Source organism: Siphateles boraxobius, unplaced genomic scaffold, assembly GCF_051911475.1.
Source record: "Siphateles boraxobius isolate OS27281-9 unplaced genomic scaffold, OSU_SipBor_1 18, whole genome shotgun sequence".
NCBI classification, from domain to species: domain Eukaryota; kingdom Metazoa; phylum Chordata; class Actinopteri; order Cypriniformes; family Leuciscidae; genus Siphateles; species Siphateles boraxobius.
The window spans coordinates 9,171,434-9,192,275 of record NW_027508788.1 but is presented as its reverse complement, the minus strand read 5'-3'; the positions used below and the strand labels follow the sequence as shown (position 1 = coordinate 9,192,275).

The 20,842-nt window shown below is 36.9% G+C and overlaps 2 protein-coding genes across 3 annotated transcripts; one reads left to right on the top strand and one right to left on the bottom strand.

Annotated features, from left to right (window-relative positions):
- Positions 1 to 578: 578 nt before the first annotated feature.
- Positions 579 to 8,365, top strand: ppp1r14ba (protein phosphatase 1, regulatory (inhibitor) subunit 14Ba). Its single transcript, XM_077233307.1, has 5 exons — positions 579 to 763; positions 903 to 1,099; positions 6,801 to 6,884; positions 7,019 to 7,051; positions 7,185 to 8,365. The coding sequence occupies exons 1-5, from the start codon at positions 718 to 720 to the stop codon at positions 7,266 to 7,268; spliced, it is 444 nt and encodes a 147-aa protein (XP_077089422.1). The 5' UTR covers positions 579 to 717; the 3' UTR covers positions 7,269 to 8,365.
- fkbp2 (FKBP prolyl isomerase 2) lies at positions 8,218 to 10,438 on the bottom strand. Of its 2 annotated transcripts, none has more exons than XM_077233308.1 (6): positions 10,351 to 10,438; positions 9,745 to 9,905; positions 9,553 to 9,665; positions 9,220 to 9,266; positions 9,084 to 9,119; positions 8,218 to 8,623 (listed from the first exon to the last, which is right to left on the bottom strand). In XM_077233308.1, the coding sequence occupies exons 2-6, from the start codon at positions 9,901 to 9,903 to the stop codon at positions 8,562 to 8,564; spliced, it is 417 nt and encodes a 138-aa protein (XP_077089423.1). In that variant the 5' UTR covers positions 9,904 to 9,905; positions 10,351 to 10,438; the 3' UTR covers positions 8,218 to 8,561. The 2 variants fall into 2 exon arrangements, with proteins under 2 accessions (XP_077089423.1, XP_077089424.1); XM_077233309.1 differs by lacking the exon at positions 10,351 to 10,438 and adding an exon at positions 10,130 to 10,189.
- Positions 10,439 to 20,842: the final 10,404 nt, after the last annotated feature.

Here is a 20,842-nt window from a genome sequence, read left to right as displayed (position 1 = left end):
ATCAATGTATTGGAACATTAGGCACAGCCTGCATTAAGACCAAAGAGAAATGTTGTGTGGTGGTATTTCATAGTGATGGTGGGACGTCTGACTCTTTCGCGACTCGGTTCTTTTAAATAGTTCGTTTCAAAGTAGCGGTTCAAATACCGATCAGAGCTGTCATATTTAGCGCATATTGCTATTGCATATTGCTATACCTTTTTAAAATGTGCACAGGCCTACATTCAATTGAATCTCTGGTTTAAAAAAAAATAACGTGTTTTATTGCCGAGTCATAGCCTACAGTCAATCTGCATCCAGTATGTTTTATGTGTAACATATCTGCTATTTGGAAAGCACCATTTGGACTTTTCACCCAATACGTCAAATGACGTTTGCATCACAGTGACAGTATAATAACATGCATAGCTACTACATAGCCTATTACTAATTTATGCGATATAAATATAAAAACATTTATAGCGTAAAAAATAGTAGGGTGCTAGTTGCGAGTGAGTTGCTGGATAGAGTCAGTTGTAGTGAACCGCTTTAACTGATTCGTTGAAAAGATCCGACTCAAACGAATGATCGTTCACGACATCACTATTTCAGCGCGGACACTTGGAGGCGCCCAGCGTTTCTGTGACAATTGATGGAGCGATTTGGGGAAGATGGACTTTGAGAAACCGCGGCCACACAATTAGTCTGATGAATTCTTCTGTTTTCTAAGCTCCTTGTATGCCTGAACCCCATCTACCGTTGCAGACTCCTTGCAATCCAAAAGGTCTGTTCCATTTAAGAAAAGGGAACCGGCACCTTTTTGCAACATGCAATGGCTGGCTGTGCACATGACCAGCTCTGTCTTTTGAATTGATGCTCTAATTGATTAAACCTTTAAATCCACCTCAGCTTTCTTTTATTAGGGACAATGGCAGCGGTAACGAGTCCGGAAACAACACCTCAGCCACGGGTCTATTTTCAAACACCTCCCGGTACCGAAGAAGAAGTGCCACAGAAGCAAGGACGAGTGACCGTAAAATATGACAGAAAAGAATTGAGGAGGCGACTGAATTTGGAGGAGTGGATAGTTAGCCAGTTAATGAATCTGTACGACTGCGAGGTAGGACAAAAAACAATGTCAGTGCTTTGACCGCGTGCAATCCTTTGTTGCAAGGAATGACAGCTCTTTCTTTACAGTCCTCGTGAACCGGTATCCCTCTCGCTCCATTTGTCAAGTCCATTTTGCGCGATAGTCCATTTTGCCTTGCTTTAATAAATCGATAGCTTATTAAGAGCAGCATGGCATCTTTCAATTCTTTGTCTTTATTTTGAATCGATGTTGATTTTATGGTTATGCATTTACTCATTGAAAGGGCGTGGCATTATAGAACTACAGACAAAGCCATAAAACAAAGGTGAGCCTCTTGGACAGGTGCTGCGAGGAAAAAAGATTGGAGCACCTAATGATTCCTTTATGCATAATGGATCTATTCATATTTCATCGAAAAGTGGGCTTGCCTCATTTGTTAATGTGACGGATCTACTGTATGTGAGGAGGGAGCTCCAGCTGCATTAACAAAGACATGGATTCCAATCCCAATATATTTACGTCTACAGATGCACAAACCCCAGATATCGCTCATTAGGATTTTTATGTCTATTGCACATATATAAGCTACAATAGGTGACACTGGTCAGGATGGGTTTTCTGTCTTTCTTTCGGCCCCCTGGGATGTTTAGGATCACACTTCTAGCCATTGTGATGATGTCATCTGTTCCGACATGCAAAGCATGCTTCACTTTGAGCTTGACTTAACCTCCAGGGCTAATATAACTGACCTAGATTATGTGGTGTAAAACTAGGCAGCTCTTGAAATTAGATTGTTCTGTATGCGCTTTTCAGCGCAGCGGTAGGCCTCATCCTAAGCTAAAATCTGGCTTTGGGAATTCACATTTTGCTTTGTCTCATTGACACTATACAGAGTAGCCTGATTCCTTTGGATTTGTTTGAAAGCCTGCTTTTCTGGTGATAAGTTTCCACTGACTAACGGTCTCTGATATCAGAATACTATAAGTTACAATAATGAAGAAGATAATAGAGGCACACATATTTAAACTTGGGAAATGTCATCTGAATCCCACAGGTTATTCTTATATTAACGTGGTCTGACAGGAGAACTCGTCGATTATATTGCTAGTCTCAGCGCCGTTTGGTCCAATTAGGTTGATGTTTAGAATGCCCTGAGCAAAAACTCAAGATAAATGTTTGTACCTAAGAGGATAATGATGCACAGTGACAAATTACATAATCAAAATTTTTTTTCAGAGTACACGGACAAAGGTAGGCTCAAATGTATTTTTGTTAAATGTTTATATCTGTGGCTTTCAAATTATCTCCACACACCACTGAGAAAATGTTCCAATAATGTTCCAATATGTGCCAATAATGGCTGTGTTTTACAGTCAGGTGTACATTGGACATTTTTTCACTGACCTCACATTATTTAAATGCAAGTGTGTGATCTGGCTGGGTGATCTTGGCTACTTAGTAAGTAAATAAATAAATAAACATACATAAGTATTTACACTATTGTTCAAAAGTTTGGGGTCAGTAAGATTTTGTTATGTTTGTTTAAAGGCTGCATTAATTGAAACAAAATAAAAACAGCAATATTGTGAAATACATTTTCAAATGTATTTTATTCCTGTGATGACAAAGCTGAATTTTCAGGGTCATTACTCCAGTCTTCAGTATCACACGATCATTCAGAAATCATTCTGATATGCTGATTTGCTGCTCAAGAAACATTTCTCATTATCAATGTTGAAAATGGTTGTGCTGCTTAATATATATATATATATTTTTCAGGATTCTTTAATGAATATAAAGATATAAAGAAAAAAGAAAGAAAAATAAATAAATCTTTTTGTAACATTATAAATGTCTTTACTCTCAATAAAATGTTTCCTTGTTGAATAAAGGTGTTAATTTCTTTCACCAACAACCAATACAAATAAAAAAAAAATACTGACCCCAAACTTGAATGGTAGTGTATATTTAATTAGAACGTAGGAAATCGGTTGCCTGGGACATCAGTCAGTTATATGGTTTGCAGTCTTTATACAAAAGTATGTAAAATAATATTTTTATCTATTAGCCTGATTTGGTCTGACTGTGTTTTACTCAATATTTCCACTGGCCACAACACATAAAATTACATATAATTAGATCTAATATTTTTATTTGTACTATTCCATTATTCTCAATGGGTTTATAAATGTATAGCTGTCATGGAGTTATAATATATCTATACAATTTTCAGCTTTTATTACAAAAATATAGAGGCACCAATATGCACTCTCAGGGTTCTCAAGTTGTATCAAACTCTTGGAGTGAGATCACATGCGGTTAGGGGAGGAGCCCTAATGGAGCCCCGCCCCCACCCATCCCCCATCCATCCCCCATCCATCCCCGCCCCCCCAATTTTACACATTGTTCATAATTAACCAGCACAAATTGAAATGATAACAATTGGTAAATCTGATCAATGACAGAGCAATTCATCACATCAAATATACTCTTTAATGTTATATTTCAAAATTACAAAAATATAACAAATTGCTCCAAACAGTTTGGAAAAACAAATCTTTTTGCTTTTCCCTGACATCTTTGAAAATTACAAATGCAATGGCAATGATTAATGTATGTTTTGACAGGATATAAAATATTACATATTAATATGTATTATTAATACATGTAGCCTTAATGCAACTAGAAATACTATTAATGCAGTATAATATAAAATTCAAAATAAAATGAAGAAATACATCTTCATTCCTTCCCATAACGTTACCCACTAACATTTCCCTTAGTTTCAGATAACGTAAGCTAGCCAAACTGAGCCAAAGCTTCTGGCCTGGTTGCAAAGTAATTGTAGAGTTTTTGACTGCATCAATAATAATGTAAACGATGGGCTATATATTAAATGTTCAAGCCTAAAATGTTAGACGAGCTTTCTTCCAACTTACCTTCTCCATCACGACGTGTGTTCGCGCGATGTTGTTGGTTACCTAGTAACGAACGTACGGTGACTGAGAATGTTCCGTCAACTTCTGTTTGTTCGTGCATCTATTTTGCCTAGTAATGAACGCAGTCTGGCCGAGATACGTGCCTGGCGACAGGAAACTTCACTTTGTGTGCCTGCGCCTCGTATACAACGTTATAAATAAAGTTTGCATGACAACTTGGTTGGCATTGCCTTTTCAGCGTGAGAAATACACGGTGTGGCGTGTGAGCGTGTGAACTAGTTGAATTGCGTGTGTCTAAAGGCCAATGCGTGAGACTTGAGAACCCTGGTCACCCTTTAGTAGAAGGCAAGCAGGTGTCAGTGCCTGTGTAATCCACATTATTGTGTCCTGATTTGGCCACAGAATACCATGATTGACCAATCAGAATTAAGTATTCTAAAGTGCGAATGCTATGCACTTCCTAGTCCTATTACTGGCTCCTGAATTGCTGCATTTGTCTGTAAATGTTAAATGAATGTGTTGCACTGACCTCCAACTGATCACTGTGATGAAGTAATAGATGCAAGAGAAAGTGTTTTAATTTACGAGTAGCACCACTGGGAAGCTTTGGTCATTTGTAGTGTGCTAGAGCGAATCTTCTATATGGGTCAGTGTGAAGGGTTTCATAACAGACCTGATTCTTAATGACTGCAACAGCACATACACTCGAAGAAAAACTTGCGACAATTCCTTTCACGGCAACTTTCCTCCCCCGTCTTAACACACACAAACTCACTAATGGAGCAAAATAGCACTGTAGGAAACAGCAACATGAGAGTGAATCCCTGATGGAAAGGAGTGAGACTGCAACCTAGCTGCAATAAGACATAAAAATCCAGAGTTGTACACAGCAGAGGTTGAAGCTCTGGTTGTGCTTTCATTCACTTACTTTGTTTCAATATAACAAGACACCAGACAGCATGGTGTGGATATGGTGGTGTTGTCTTTGTAAGCCAACAGGAAGTGAATGGAGATTGTTTTTGTCACAAGCATATGCACACACAACAAATGGCACATGGACATGAGGATCAGCCCATCCTGTTGTGCAGAGAGGATGTCATGCACAAAGGCCAGAGATGGCTTAATTTCTGTTCTCAGATGAAAAATGATTGTTACTGGGGCAGTTTCCTTAAAGGGATACTCCACTTTTTTTGGAAATAGGCTAATTTTACAACTCCCCCAGAGTTAAACTGTTGAGTTTTACCGTTTTTGAATCCATTCAGCCGATCTCCGGTTCTGGCGGTACCACTTTTAGAATACATCATTGAAGTGGACAAGACCATTAGCACTTCTCAGAAAAAAAAAAGGCCAAAGTGTTTCGATATTTTTCCTATTTAAAAACCGACGGAAAATGTAAATTTGTGATTTTCTAGGCTGATATGGCTAGGAACTATAGTCTCATTCCTGCGTAATAATCAAGAAAGTCCACAGGTGCAATGATATGACGCGGGTGCTGAAAATAGGCTACCTTCCGTCAACTGCGCTGCGTCATATCATTACGCCGGCTGCACTCATGGTACGGCAGTAAAGTTTCTTGATTATTACGCAGGACTGAGAGTATAGTTCCTAGCCATATCAGCCTAGAAAATCGCAACTTTACATTTTCCGTCGGTCTTAGTGCCCGATGTAACTACAGAAGAGTCAAGTTTTAAATAGGAAAAATATCGAAACACTTTGGTCATTTTTTTTTGTTGAGAAATGCTAATGGTCTTGTCCACTTCAATGATGTATGCTAAGCTATGCTAAAAGTGGTACCGCCAGAACCGGAGATCGGCTGAATGGATTCAAAAACGGTAAAACTCAAAAGTTTAACTCTGGGGGAATTGTAAAATGAGCCTATTTCCCAAAAAAGTGGAGTATCCCTTTAAAGGGATAACTTCATATCATATCTACTGCTAAAAGACTCATAATAGTACCTTAAAGAGATAGTCCACCAAAAAAAATTTAATTTCATCATTGTTTACTCCCCCTTTGTTACAAACCTGGACTGACTTTCTTCTGTAGAACATAGAATATATTTTGAAGAATGTTGGTTACCCTTTTCAGTTCCCATTGAATTCCATTATATGGACAAAAACTACAATGGAAGTCAATTGGAACCAAAACAGTTTGGATAGTAAATGATTACTAGCCGAAGACTAATCATCAATACTATACCAAGAACGATAACTATATTGGCGTACACAACAACGCACATTATCGTTCTGTTTATTATTAACCCTCATCCTCTCCTCACATTCTGTAACAAATCCTTCCCTCGTGGGTTAATGTAAAAGAAATTGGATGAGTTAACACGTGGTGCCGTTTTATCATTGTCACTTTAAATGCTTGAGCTCTTAATAGCAGAATGGATTCTGATCAGCTGTCAACGTTTTATCGTTTATCCGATGGAAAAAAATCATTATGAAAGTGATTCCAATGATATTGTTCCTCCGTGCTGTTAAAAAGTCATAATTCAAGTCAAGTCAAAAAGTCAAACTCGCGAGGTATAAAGTCAGAATTCAGTGTTATAAAGTCAGAATTGAGTTTATATCTTGCAATTCTGACTTCTTTTCTTGCAAGTCATAAAATGTCAGAATAGCAAGATGTAAACTCGCAATTGTGAGAGAAAAAAAAAGCAAATGTCTTTAAAACAAGCTTCCGTAATTTCATCATCTGACCGCCTTTCTTTGGCTTGTGAATTATTCACATTCACTCTTTTATTCACAGGAGCCCCCATTAACATCTCTCATTAGTGGTTCTGTATTTTGCAGGAAGATGAGGTGCCTGAGCTGGAAATAGATGTGGATGAGCTTCTGGATCTATCCAGTGATGTCGAGAGAGCCATTCGAGTGAAGGTACAATCAGATTTACTAGATTGCGTTTGCTTCAGATATCTCCCCCTAAGGGAGGTGGGTTTCATTGGTACACAGTTGGAAAACAGCAGATTAGTCTGTAAGTCATTAAGTCTCTTTCCATTTTTGTTTTTCAGATGCTGCTGGTCGACTGTTATAAGCCTAATGATGTAAGTGCCATTTTGAATATTAATAGCATTAGCAATTACCTTCATTACAGGCAGTCGTGTTATTCTCTGAGCCAGAGTCTCTGGTGAGAAATGTGCTTTTTCTCACCATAATTCTCCTCCTGGCCACCTTCAGGACTTTGTGGCGGCGCTGCTGGAGAAGGTCAGAGGGATGCAGAAACTGAGCACCCCACAGAAGAAAGGGGAGCTGACACCATGAGGTCATGTCAGCTCCTCCCCCCACCACAAAAACAACCTGTCACTCCAAACCCAGAGGAGAGATGCAGACATGCAGACCCAACCACTAAACCACAGCGTCTGTCAAATGGACATCAATGATACGAGCCCAGCCAAGCCAACCTCAGCTGCAGGTTGACCAACTGTTTTTACTTCGTCTTAGTACTGTTTCAGCATATCTTACATGTAGAGAGTGTGGTAGCGTCCCTTTAGCTTAAAACCCCTGTGGTGATTTAGGTAAAGGAATCGAATGGTTGATGTTACGGTTACACTGTTCACTAATACACTTTTTTTTTCAGCCTCGTGACTTGGCTTGGTGTGTCTGTCTGTAATCATATAGGAAGTTAGAACAAAGCGGATTTCTTTTTACCCCTTTTTTGACGGTCTCTCGCATCTGCTGTCTTTCGTAAGGGGCGAAAGGATTTTTTGCAGACCAGAAATATTAGTTTTAGATATAGGGTTTCAGATTTTAGGGTGTGTTGATGTAAGTTAGGAAGAGGGAGGGGGATGAGAATTGTGAACTTGTGTTTTTTGTAAGCCATTTTTAATCTACCATTTCTAGGGGAAAAAACACACACACACACACACACACACACACACACACACACACACACACACACACACACACACACACACACACACACACACACACACACACACACACACACACACACACACACACACACACACACACACAACAGGTCTGTGCTTAGTACTACTGTTTTTAAAAATCATTTGACCGAGGAAAATTAAACTAGTTTGAAGTTCTTTCAGGATGAAGAGTTGCAATACTGATTGAGTGAATTTGCCAATTTGTTACATCTGATATTTTTACTAACTTTACAAAAAAGAAGAGTATGCCAAATTGTGATGAAGGCTATGAATGAAGATGCTTTGGTGGTGTACTAAATCAAGCTCAAAGCCTGCATATCTTTTGTAAATAAAACGTTTATTCAATTTCAAGTGAACATGATTTAAGAAACCGTTTAGAACTTGTTGGAATGGCAAAAACTGTACTGTGTGCACTCTCACAACCAAATACATGTAGTAAGGCTCTCAAATAAAGAATGGTGCTACATACATGTCGACGTCATTCTTTTTCTAGAAAGGTAAACATCAAAAAAACATACTGAAAGTGTGATTACCGAGCTTATTCTGTTTTTGTAACCTCTTGAATAACTGAAAAGGGTATTTAACTTTAACACCTGAAATTGCTATGCAGGTACATCCAATACAGCAGTGTAGCAAACACACTGACAGGCCCACATATCTGTCACTATAAGTCAGATCTTCGCTCAATGCTCAACAGTTCTACTTCGAAGATGAGTGTGGCTCCACCTAGAGGGAAAACAACAGAGATTTCAAATAGGAGACAGAATGTGGTACATACAGTGATCCACCATATTTGAAAATATTCTCTGCTATAATTGTGACATAGCAGCTTTTTAGCAAGAGTTTCTTTATGTAATTTCTTTTGGCATTTTAATTAAGTTAGTTTTTTAATTAATAATAATTAATAATAATGTAATCATTGACAGTTTGCTGAGGCCCTTCAGCCACATTTAAAAGTATATAAAAGTTGCATCAGCAAGGATATTTGCTAGATATTTTCTCAGAACTAACTTCACATTTCGTTTTTATCTAACTGGTGTATTGCATATACTTTTTTATATCGCAAATTACCTGCTATAGATCCCTAAGAAGTAAACCTTTTATCTTTTATTTATTGTAGGAAAAATATAATGTTAATGTGCTTGATATCAGACTCAATGTTGGATTGGACTGTGCATCATCTTACCTGGAATTTTAGGCGGTGCTCCTCTATCGCCATAACCTGTAGTTTATAAAACAGTTATATATGCTTAAAATATGGACTGAAAATCTTTTTCTTTTCTTTTTTAAGCACATACATTACTTTTCCATAACATACTCACCAAGCTCAGAGGGAATAACCAGCTTCCTCTTCTCACCCTCACACATCCTAAGAGGAAAGAAAAGTAACGACACATGCTAAATGGGCTTTTTTATAAAACGAGACAGCAAAGATATGACAGGTAATCACAGGGAGAAAGGGAATAGGGTCAAACGAGCTCATTTGCAGAGCACGACACATGCTAATATATTTAACACAGTTGCACACTGCCTCTTAAATCTAATCTGATTATTTCTCTTTATTAGACTAACTCTTAAATTCATCTCTTTAAATCCAAATACTGACTGAGAAATGATCTCAGAAGATCTGGAAATGCAGAAGTACTGCTACTCACCCCAACAAACCCTGATCCCAGCCCTTGATGACCTGTCCCGTGCCAAGAGTGAAGGTGAAGGGCTGATTCCTCGGTATACTGCTGTCAAATTCTGTCCCATCCTCCAGTTTCCCCTGCACACAAGAAAAAGCCAGTTAAATAAGACATTTTTGAGGATGAATAACATTTGGGTCAGAGAAGTATGACACTTACAGTGTAGTGCATGTTCAACACGTCTCCTTTTCGGGACTTGATAGGACAGTTGTCCACTCTTTTCTTGATTCCTATCTGCAGCTTTTTCTTTTCAGCCCCCTGCACAAGTGCCATGGGGATGGACATCAGAGTGACGGCTAATAACAAATTCATCTTCATGTCTGTGGGGGGGAAAAAACGACAAAACTCACAAATGACAGAAATTAATCTTCGACCGCTACAATACCGTAAAGAGTGTGTTAATCTGTGTTCATGCGCAGGCTCTCACACAGATGTACGTTATCGTTTAACTGATTCAGTAATTAGTTGCGTCAGCAGCAGTAAGCATCTAATAAGCTTAAAGTAATCTCTAAGGTGCGTTTTAACTAGCAAAAGATAATCATACCAGTTTTTGTAGCGTGCTGGGTTTATTTTAGAGGAAGTTAATTGGATGACGGCTACTTGACTTTTCTGAGGAACAGACACCATGTTTTTTAACGTTACTTGGATTTTTCGCATACTGTATCGTGTTTTATAGATTTAGTCGCCTGTAAAGAGAGACGCCAGGGGTAATTTTCTCTTTGCAGTCCTGTGAATGCTTAATTGATTAATTAAAAGGTACATTACCTGTATAATATACTCGTCCGTCCGAATCTCAGAATGAGTCTGTCAGTAGGAAGTGACGTCAGTGAGCGTGGCTTCCTGTAAACTTTACAAATTTCAGTACGTCAGATTTATTTTAGAGGTTAAAGAAATTTAAAAAAAAAACTATATGTATTTTTATTGCATGGGATATTTATTTTAATACTATGCCGACAAACAAGACGTGGCAATATTATAGGTAGCTTCAAGGAAATACTAGGGTGGTTAAACGGGACCTTTATTCTGTTTCCCGTTTAAATTAATGAGATTGCACACACGGGGGCGCTATTTCCTCATTAATTACTTTCTTATTTGTTGCCATTATCTTAAACCCTAGTGATATACTTTAAAACACGTTAACACTGTTATTTTCTAAGAAGAAAACGTTTTAGTGAAGATGACGTGGGAAATTAGTTAGGGAATATTTTTTGTGTAGTGCAAAGTATAGGTCTTACTGTAAGCAAAGGAGATGTTGCTATTGTATAATGTAGGAAATAACACTCCACCTATAATGGTGGTATATTTGGTCCACAGTTCACCAAATTGAGTCAGATTATCTTTATACCATGCCTGATAAAAGTGATGAAAATATTTTGTATTCATAAGCAACAAGCTCTAAATCATTTGCCCTCAATGAAAAGTAGATTTTTTGTAGATTATTTTTGATCTAACTCGTTTATCACATTGATTTGAATTAGATAATCTCGTACCATGTTGATATAAAATACAAAGAAAATATATTCCACACTTATCAACAACATGAAGTTCATTAAATACTACATTACATCAATGTTTCCCAGACTGCAGGGGGTTCGTGAGTTCAATGAAAAGCTATCAAGTAGCCTATTAAATAATAATAAAATTAAGATTAAAATAAATAATTTTAAATAAATCAAAACATTTCCTAAAAAAATATTAATGTTTACATGCATGTCATGTGATCATTATCCGATATCAGAGAACCATGAATTTAATTGAATTATTATTGACTTAATTTTATTATTGACCTAACTTGTTAATTTAAAATTTAGGAGGCATTTATTTCAAGTAAATATATTAGGTCGAAGAGATTCAGCTGACTCAAAAGTTGGGGAATCCCTGCATTGCATGTAATTATGAAATTATGTGAATTTGTAAATTTTTTATGTGTTTGAAAGACAAAAGCCTTCCAAAGGCAAAAATACATGGTTAAATGACTCACTGAGTGATTTTTCAAGCAATAATTAATGTGTTCGTCAGGAGCTGATTAGATATGCACTGTTGCGATGTTGAGAAAACACTTCTTAAAATGAAATGATTTCTGTAAATCCAGTGTGTGGGTCTCAGCAGGGGCGTAACTACCCAGTGTTAGAGGGGTATGCAGCAACAATTTTTGCGCTCCCCAATACACACACACACATATATATATATATATATATATATATATATATATATATATATATATATATAAATAACAATAATCATTTTGTGTGTAGCTGTCATTTGTATCAAAATGATCATCCATCAAATCTTCCTTATCCCAGAAAATTTTCTTTTTTTCTTTGCAAATCCCTGTAGGCTACTTGTGACAATGACAACAATGATGACATAAATCAGATGACCAGCTTTTTTAAATCCTGAGCACCAGTCTCGTGAGGCTTGCGCCTGCCTCAAAATTTCTCACTATTTTAATATACAAGACAAACCCACAGACAGTGCGATACAGATCGTATTTACCTATTTCTCATCTGATCTTATATTTTTTTCGCTCTTTTTATCCGTATATGGGAGTGCGCTCGTGGCTCTATTAAGATCGCGCCAGCCACACGATCTCTCACTTACACCTATCAGACACTCCTAAAGATACACAAGAGCACACAGACAGTGCAATCAGTGGCGTCATGCCCATTCAAAGTGAGGGGGCACGTGCCCCCTCAGATTTTTCCTCCCTGATAATTTTTTTTGTCACAACTTTATTCCTATTATGCTCCATAATTACCAGAGCCTATAAAGACTCAAATGTATTCTCAGGGATGTGATTTTTCCGGATTAATTGGATTAAAATACATAAATTGGTTATGTCTAAACTGAAAGCAAACCGAGAAAATTGAGAGAAATCTGCTTGTCAAATGCGTGTATATTAGACGCGTCGCGTACAGGTCTTAAAGAGACAGTAGCCCTAATAATAAACATGCAGCCGCTTTTCCTTAAAGGGATAGTAATAAAAATTAAATTCCAAAAATAAAAATTCTGTCATTATTTATTCACTGTAATGTTGTTCCAAACCTATATTAATTTATTTCTTGTGCTGAACACAAAAGAAGATATTTTGAAGAACGTGAGTAACCAGACAGTTGCTGGTCCCCATTGACTTCCATAGCGAAAAATATACTATGGAAATCACTGGGGTACATCAACTGTTTGGTTACCCACATTCTTCCAAATAACTTCAACAGAAGAAAGAAACTTATTCAGGTTTAAAACAACTTGAGAGAGTAAATGATGACAATTAAAATTTTTGGGAGATCTATTTAATGTTAATAAAACAACAAAATCGGTATATTTTCCTGCTTTTTTGTCCTTAGCCAATCACATGCTTGATTCTTCTGGATGTGTAATAAATCGGTCAGCATCAGCCCGCCCCTTTTTCCTAATATGGTGTCTGTGTATATCAAATCAGCGCTCTAGAATCTTTGCTGTGTATGTTCAAACAACTCACTCGTCTCGCACGTTGAGCTGGCAATGTTTTACAGATGGTCTTGAAGTGGTAAGTGGGCAAAGCAACAAATCGGCATTGAATTAGTTATCGGATGATATTAAAAGGTAGTGGGATTATTTGTGGTTGACCTGGAAATTTGAACTTGATCAAAAAGTTATGGATTGGATATTAGCTGCGAATTCAGAGCATTAACTTCAGTTGTGTCAGTGTAACGTTATCGATAGCTAGCCTAGTCTAACCTTCAGAAAACAATTGCCTCAGATTGTGCCCCCCCAGAATTTTGGCTTGCATTACGCCCCTGAGTGCAATACAGATCTTATTTACCTATTTCTCATCTCATCTGATCTTATATTTTATTAAAATGAACAGCTAACATGAACATACATGAATGGTAAAACAAAATCTATTTGTTTCCATGATAAACCAGCCTTATGGCATAAGTCATGTTTTCCAGCTTCTAGTCATTTATTGTGCATGCTACCTTATATTTACGAGTTGTTATTTTACTTTAATAAAATTGAGCTATGTCATGCATGGGATTGTAGGGTTTAACCAAAATCTAAATGTAGATATCAGCAATATTATTTTGCATTAAGTTAGCAAACACTTGCTGTTAACATTAATATTTGCAAGCCTCCAAGCTTGGTAGCAAATCTACGCATGATTACATGGTAAACCAGAGATATTGCATTTGTTGTTTTCCAGATTCTTGTCATTTATTGTACATGCTACCTTATATTTTTTAGTTTTCAGCTCAGCAACCTCGGTTTTGCATATTCTAAACTAGCTCGCTCTGGCTGCTGCTACATTCCCAGAGTTAGCAAACGTTAGTCTGTTAACATGAATATTTGCAAGCCTCCTCCAAGCACAGACGTCACATACCTGTTACATTTCACCATCCACTTATTTAGCTGCTGTCGCATCCCTCGACATGCTGTCTCCTTTAACCTCTTTCTTTTTCTATTTTTAGCCACCGACTGCTTTTTTGCTTCATTCATCTTTTTCGAGTTTCAACGATAACGCACTCCTGTGCTGCTCACTCAGCGCTCACGCGCGCGCCCCCGCCCGCTCGCGATATTACCCTTCTATGTCAAAATAAAATCTATGATGGAATATTATGAGGGCGCCGGCGCCTACTCTAGCCTGTTAGTCCTCTAAAATTGATATAACTTTTTTTATATTTAACTTATATAACTTTTATATAAATGTATATAACTTATAAAAAAATAGATTTTTTTTAACCATCGCTTTGGCGCCTCCATGATGCGGCGCCCCTATTCAGCATATAGCATAGGCCTACCCACTTTTTGCCCCACTGGGTCTCAGTGTTCAGTAATAGTCACATGACTAATAATGGCTGGTCTGTGTGTGCAATTTCACAAACCTGGAAGATCTTCGGAACGTATAAGCAGAATTATTTTATAGAAAAGAAAATGTAAAATATAACAAAGAAGTAGAAATCAACGAATTATGAATAATTTACTACCATCATGGAAATGACATGTAATCCTGTAATCATTAAAAAAGTAACTGTATTGTCTGATTTTACATGTACAGTAATCAGTTACTACCAGCACAGCAAATAGACCTACCACATATGCAAAACATTTTTGTTCTTATATATTTTGTATACATGTTCAATAAACATATTTCACTACAGGCTTTACAGGGTTAAAACTACAAGTGGCAGAAATCTTCTCAGGGAGTGTGGCACATATTATTCAACCTCCACCCTGAACAAAAGCATCATCATAATCACTTCACTCATCTCTGTCTGAAGGTTTCTCATTTCAATCATGAGTCACATGTGACTGTACTGTATGTGACCGCAATAAAAAAAGATTTCCGTTGCTGTGGGTGACCAAAGGTGGGCAGACAGCCTTCTTCATTCTATCATTTGACTCTCTCTCTCTCTCCCGTGGCTTGTTTCAGTGAGATGGACTGAATGCAAATGAGTCAGCTGCTCTCCCCAAAATGATCTTCTCTTTTCCCCCCTCAACTGTCTCTTACTGCCCCGATAAATCACAACAGACTCAATCTATGGCCACCGGGTGTGTTGCATTTGACCTTAAATGAATAAATGATTACAGGCTTCAGCAGATGTGCAGTAATCATGCTGTGCCTACCAAATGTCGCCATCACAGATTGTTGGTTAAAATTAATTGAAGACTATACATTCCCTCGACAATGTGTTCATATCTTATTTTAAAAATTGAAAGCCGCTCTACATGGAGGACAGTGCTTGTTTGAGTGCTTGCATATGAAAGTTTGTAGCTGACTGTAGCAGAACTCAAAGTGAAAAAGCAGAACTTCCCAGGCCTATGTTTACTAGAAAAGTTTTCTTGTTATGTTCTCTTTATCGAACGCAACAGCAACTTTTTTTCCAGTGGCCGCATGCTTTTTTATTTTTCACAATAGGGATTTAAAAAATACATTTGTTCATGTCATGAATCAAACCATAAACGCGTTGTGCGATGACTCACAACATGCACACTTTGATTTGACATTTAAATATAAAATAAACCCACAACTATATAAAAAAAATAAAAAAAAAACACTTTTATGAGGGATTATTGCAATGAGTTTATTGGAAAATATTCAGTTATAAATAAATATATAAATAGTTTGAGAGTGTAGGGAGACTGGTTTGTGGGAAGCATATTCACTGTATTTATAAGGCAAATTATAGAGCTTATAGGGCATATGTCAAGTGAATATTTAATTCAATATTTTTGGAGCTTGTGGTGAGTCAGTTTTGAAAGCTTTATACATTATTGTTTCTTTATGAAGAAAGTGAAAGGGAGTTTACTTCCTTAACCTTACTGTTGCAGTCTATTGCATTCTGCATTTTTGTGTTTCTCTGCTTCTTGTGTTAGGCTTCAGTACCTAGAAAACTCATGAACATCATCACAACAATGCTGTTGTCCTAAACACGGTGAAAGCACAAGCTAGCAGACAATGACCCTTTCAGCACAAACACATCTTTGCGAATGACTAATCAAGTTCTGGAGTCATGAGTGATGCATTTTAATGAAAGCAAACCACATAAAATCCCATCTGGCAAATGAATGTGCTCTATCTCTCTATATGGTGAAATAATGTAACAGTCCAGAACAAGAGTTATTTTTACTGGAGGGTATGTTGAAGTGTTTTAGTAATTTGTTTTGTTCAATTTCCAAACTAATCAGAATTTGTAAAATGCCCTCAGCAAATGTAACTACACACAGACTGTGTAAATAATGCATACACAATTGAAAAGATGAGAAGAGGTTTGAGCAGACGTTCTTGTCAGACTTGCAGTGCTATAGTGAGAAGGTAAAGCACAAAATGAGGAAGGTCAATGGTAGTTATTGTGAGTAATGGAGCTGTACAAGTCATTGATTAGACACAGGTGACGCAGGATCTGTAATATGGTTCACATTCCTGTCGCAGTGAACCAACATGGCCCAAAGCAGACCGTGACTAATCAGGTAAGAGTACCCCGTGCTAAAAGTGTAAAATCACATTGGCGGAGAGAGACTGAATTTACTGAGCTGGTGCAGGAAGCACACTGCCTTCTGTGCCCTTCGTGATAATAAATGTGCTAATGATGTCCTTTTCAAAATCTTGAGAAATAATGCAGTCCACGAAGACACTGATCTGCTTCAGTGGCTCTGTAATACTCTTTTATGGCCAAAAGTATCTGCGGCTGCACCAGGCCTCAGCCTTTAGGCAATCCAGTGGCAATCACGAGGGATACACTTTAATAATCATTTTATTTGAAGTCACAATGAAATACAATTTATATAAAAAATTAAAACATTTTTTTTTGTAGGACTGGACTTGGTTATATGCATCCGTTGTTTATTGGATTTTGAGATGTGGTGCAGATGACGGAGCTTGAAGTGGCGGCAGGTGATTGGAAAAGTTCGGGATACGTCTCCAGAGGCAAGTCTGTTGTTTTCACTGGAAGATACAGCTGATTAACAATTATGATGTCAAAAAAAAAAAAGTAAATATATACATGGATGAATCGTTCACACTAAGATCTAAAACAACCAAATATGGGGTAATTTAAGGGTGAATAGGGGGATGGGTGGATTTTCATTTCATGCTGGCTTTATCAATAATTAAATAATTTTAATTAATTTAATAATATGATTTATAAATGAGATGCATTTATTTTATATTTATCTAAATTAATTAATTTAATAGAATAATTTAATAAATTAATAATATAATTAAAAAAGGCCTTCATTTTGTTACTCTACTGTCACTGGAAGATCCAGCTGATTAACAATTATGATGTCAAAAAATATTTATGTATATATTTAAGGCCCTCGAGATGACTTAAAATTGCTTACAATAAGACAAAACAAGCATTGAAGGGGTCATTGAGAAATCAGATTTTTCTTGAGCTTTGTCATAGATGTAAGTTTCAGAACTGGAAACCTCCTTGTTAGTCCAAAAACAGCTTTTATTGTAACCAAGCCCAGCGAACAACTCGTTGTGGAATGTGTCTATAGGTAAAAGACCACAGAAGAAAATCAACACCTACTTCATCTCTGCAACTTTATTATCAAAATTATATTTTGCATTCAAACGAATTGTGCTCTCCAGCGTCTCGCTTTTTCAAATGCGTGTTGCATTTACGGTAGCTGTTATGTACCAAAAAGCTATGACAGGATGTCTTCTAATAGCACTTCGTCGAGTTTTCCTTCGGGTGAACAGGTTTGTTATTTCAAACAAACTGCAACTTGACACAACGAACAAACGAATGTTACAGTATGAATAATAACAGTGCGATGCAGCGTTTTAAACTTGCCGGCGCAGTGACGCCTCTCACTGCTCTGTTCCTCCGTTTCTGCTGCTTTCAGTTACGCGACACTGGCTCTGAACGAAAACGCGTTGTGGAAACGCGTTGGCCTAGTACTTTTTGACCCTTTAGTTTTATAAGCTGGCGGAACGACATGGAATATAAAGCCGGTCACATGTATATAAAGATAATAAATTCTTTGTTTACGAGGATAAGTCAGATAATTGGGAGAGGTATTTGTACACCATTGAGGACATATTTATGAATACAAATATTGATTTTAGATAATAAAATACCTAAAAAACTACACATTGTCCCTTTAAATTTCGCAAGAGAAAAAAAAATACTCATGATAATACAATAACATGTTTAATATTAGGATTTTTCTAAAAAAAAGAAGAAAAAAAAGAAAAAAAAAGATTTTTCTATAAAGATATTGTCATGATGTAGTAACTATTGTACCTATTTTGATATTTAGGCAATTTAGAAAATATAGTTTTGTTAAATCTAGGGCAAGTAATTTTAAGATAAAACAACATGTTCATATTGTAAGAGTTTAAATTGAACTAAAATAAATGTATATTGTGTGCAAATAAATTACAATGAAGTGGTTGTTTTGCAACAAGGTGGAGACAGTTCTGTTCAAAACAGTAGACATGCTGATGAAAAAGGGACAGGTACAAGAAAATTTGCGAAAAAGTAAACACACACACACACACACACACACACACACACATGCACACACAAGTGAGAGACAGAGAGATATCAGTCAAAATGAAGAGATTGAAAAAAGGGAAATTGAAGTGAAGCTGCAGTTAAAGAAGCGAACTATTAATTATTTTGCATGGCCCCAGCCTAAGGATTTAAACCTTATTTATGTGATGGACATACAAAAAATAAGATTTGGAAAAATAGGAAAATACTCTGCGTTACAGAATTCGTTGTGGGTGTATGGGATGGTCTGGATGAGTCTGAGATTTCCCAGCCTGAAATTTGTCCCAGTCCGGCCCTGTCCTAGGTGGTTGTTTTCAGCCTGGATACATTCATTAGCTAACAAAATTAGAAATGCAAGTTATTTTGTATTAATATGATGTGAGGTCCAGTTAATAGCCTGACACTAAAACAGGTACTAGTAATGGCTACTTTTTACTTAAGTTAATGTCAGAGCCCATACTTCTTTACTTTAACTTATAAAAAAAAAGTGTAGTCCATACTTCAACTTTTACCAGTCTTTATTAAAAATGAGTATCTGTAGCCTACTTCTAGGATGTGCATCTAGGATGTGTGTACTTTTGCCATCTCTGATTCTAATGCTAGGAAAGTGCTTATATATTTTCATCAATGTGAATGTCTCAGTAGAGCATTATTTGTTTGTTAACTGTGGATTCTTTGGTAAATCAGTTGCAATTTCGGCGCAGGCTTTGCAAACAGACTTTTCGATATGGATTTGACAGTATTGCCACAACATCTAAGTAAATGGTCACAGATATGGCATTAGAATTAACACAGTGATATATGATATTTAATGATTCATGTACAGTCAGAGGTTCTTTGTCTATTTGTCAGTAAATCAACCCGTGACTAAACGGTCAACTTCACATTGTTTCTCTTAGTAGGATGAAAATAAAATGTTATTTAAACATTTTTAAACATTTAAAATGTGGTTAAAATATATATAGAAAGCAATCAAGGAACCCCCTTTACAATCAACTCTCGTCAAAACTCTCGTTTTAATCAACTATTCTCTTATTTACATCATGTTTGCACAATGGTTTGCACTGTTAATTATGATGAAAGCTTTTGTTAGTGTGCAGAAATCGAGTTACAATGACGAGAACACTGCATTCATGCGTTCAAAATGTCTGTGATCGGCTACATGCTGTTGACTGCAACCTTTCATGCCACGATCTAAATACTGTATAATGCTATAATCAACACTTTTCACGGTTAGTTAATCTTAAGAGCTGTAATAGTAAGAACGGGCTAAAGTTTTTGAGAAAGTTCCACATGTGATATTTATTTCATAAGGCAAAGATGTTAGCCAATCACAGCACTGAAGTCTCACAGCAGACACGCCACTTCAAATAGAGCGTTTAAATCAGAGGGCTAAAATCAGTGTAGTAAAAATGCACTTTGTTTTTAAATTGACAATTTTTGATGTAAAAATCATATTACATTATAAGTGCACCCCAGGAAACATGATAAATCAATGCAGATCATGACCACTTTAAAATAAGCTAAAACAACTAAAAATCTAGATATTTCTTCGCATTTGGTTATTTTTATTACAAAAATAGGTTTATATCTTCATGTATTTTTTCAGCTATACCAAGCTCTAAAATATTTTATTGGGGAGAATTTTTGATTGGGGGAGCAATCAAATTGGTTGTGAACATTGGGGAGGCCTTGAAGTCAAAAAGGTTGAAATCCCACTGCTCTAGAACTATCTTTCTGCCCATATGATAAAAACCCTAACCCTTTTAGTGACAGATCTGCATGTGTTGTTTCCAGACTCAAGTGACATAAATATGACAAAAGGTTCCTGAAAAAAACTGTGAATCTGAAGCACAAGGAACTGCAGAGTAATCAAACATCTTTTACCGAATCTCTGCCGATAACTCCCACTTGTCAGCTCCATATCTGGGATGAGGCAGCATTAACTCATAAGGTATGACCTTTTCCAATCAGACTGCCATTATATTCTCATCACAGTGAGAGCTTCTCTCTCATAAGGCAGTATAAACAAGGATTGCAAATTGGACTGTACACTCACTAGGAAAATTAAGCAAATGGCTTCATATTCAAGCCATACAAATGAAGCCAATTAGGCATTTGCATTCCACTGAGTCGAGGCAGCTTCTCTCTGCCCCTTGCCTTAACTCGACAGGGTAGCAATGTGCCCACAGACTAATCCAATGAGAGGGTTTCTGTCTTTCCACGAGCCCTGCGGCCCTCCGATCAAGTAAATCAAGCACGTAATGATG

Coding starts and splice junctions, on each gene's coding strand:
- fkbp2 (XM_077233308.1), bottom strand. CDS start 9,903: ATGAAGATGAATTTGTTATTAGCCGTCACTCTGATGTCCATCCCCATG. Junction 9,666..9,744: donor TGTTGAACATGCACTACACT/GTAAGTGTCATA, acceptor TCTTGTGTGCAG/GGGAAACTGGAGGATGGGAC. Junction 9,267..9,552: donor TGGGATCAGGGTTTGTTGGG/GTGAGTAGCAGT, acceptor CTTTCCTCTTAG/GATGTGTGAGGGTGAGAAGA.
- ppp1r14ba (XM_077233307.1), top strand. CDS start 718: ATGCCTGAACCCCATCTACCGTTGCAGACTCCTTGCAATCCAAAAG. Junction 764..902: donor GACTCCTTGCAATCCAAAAG/GTCTGTTCCATT, acceptor TTCTTTTATTAG/GGACAATGGCAGCGGTAACG. Junction 7,052..7,184: donor ACTGTTATAAGCCTAATGAT/GTAAGTGCCATT, acceptor GGCCACCTTCAG/GACTTTGTGGCGGCGCTGCT.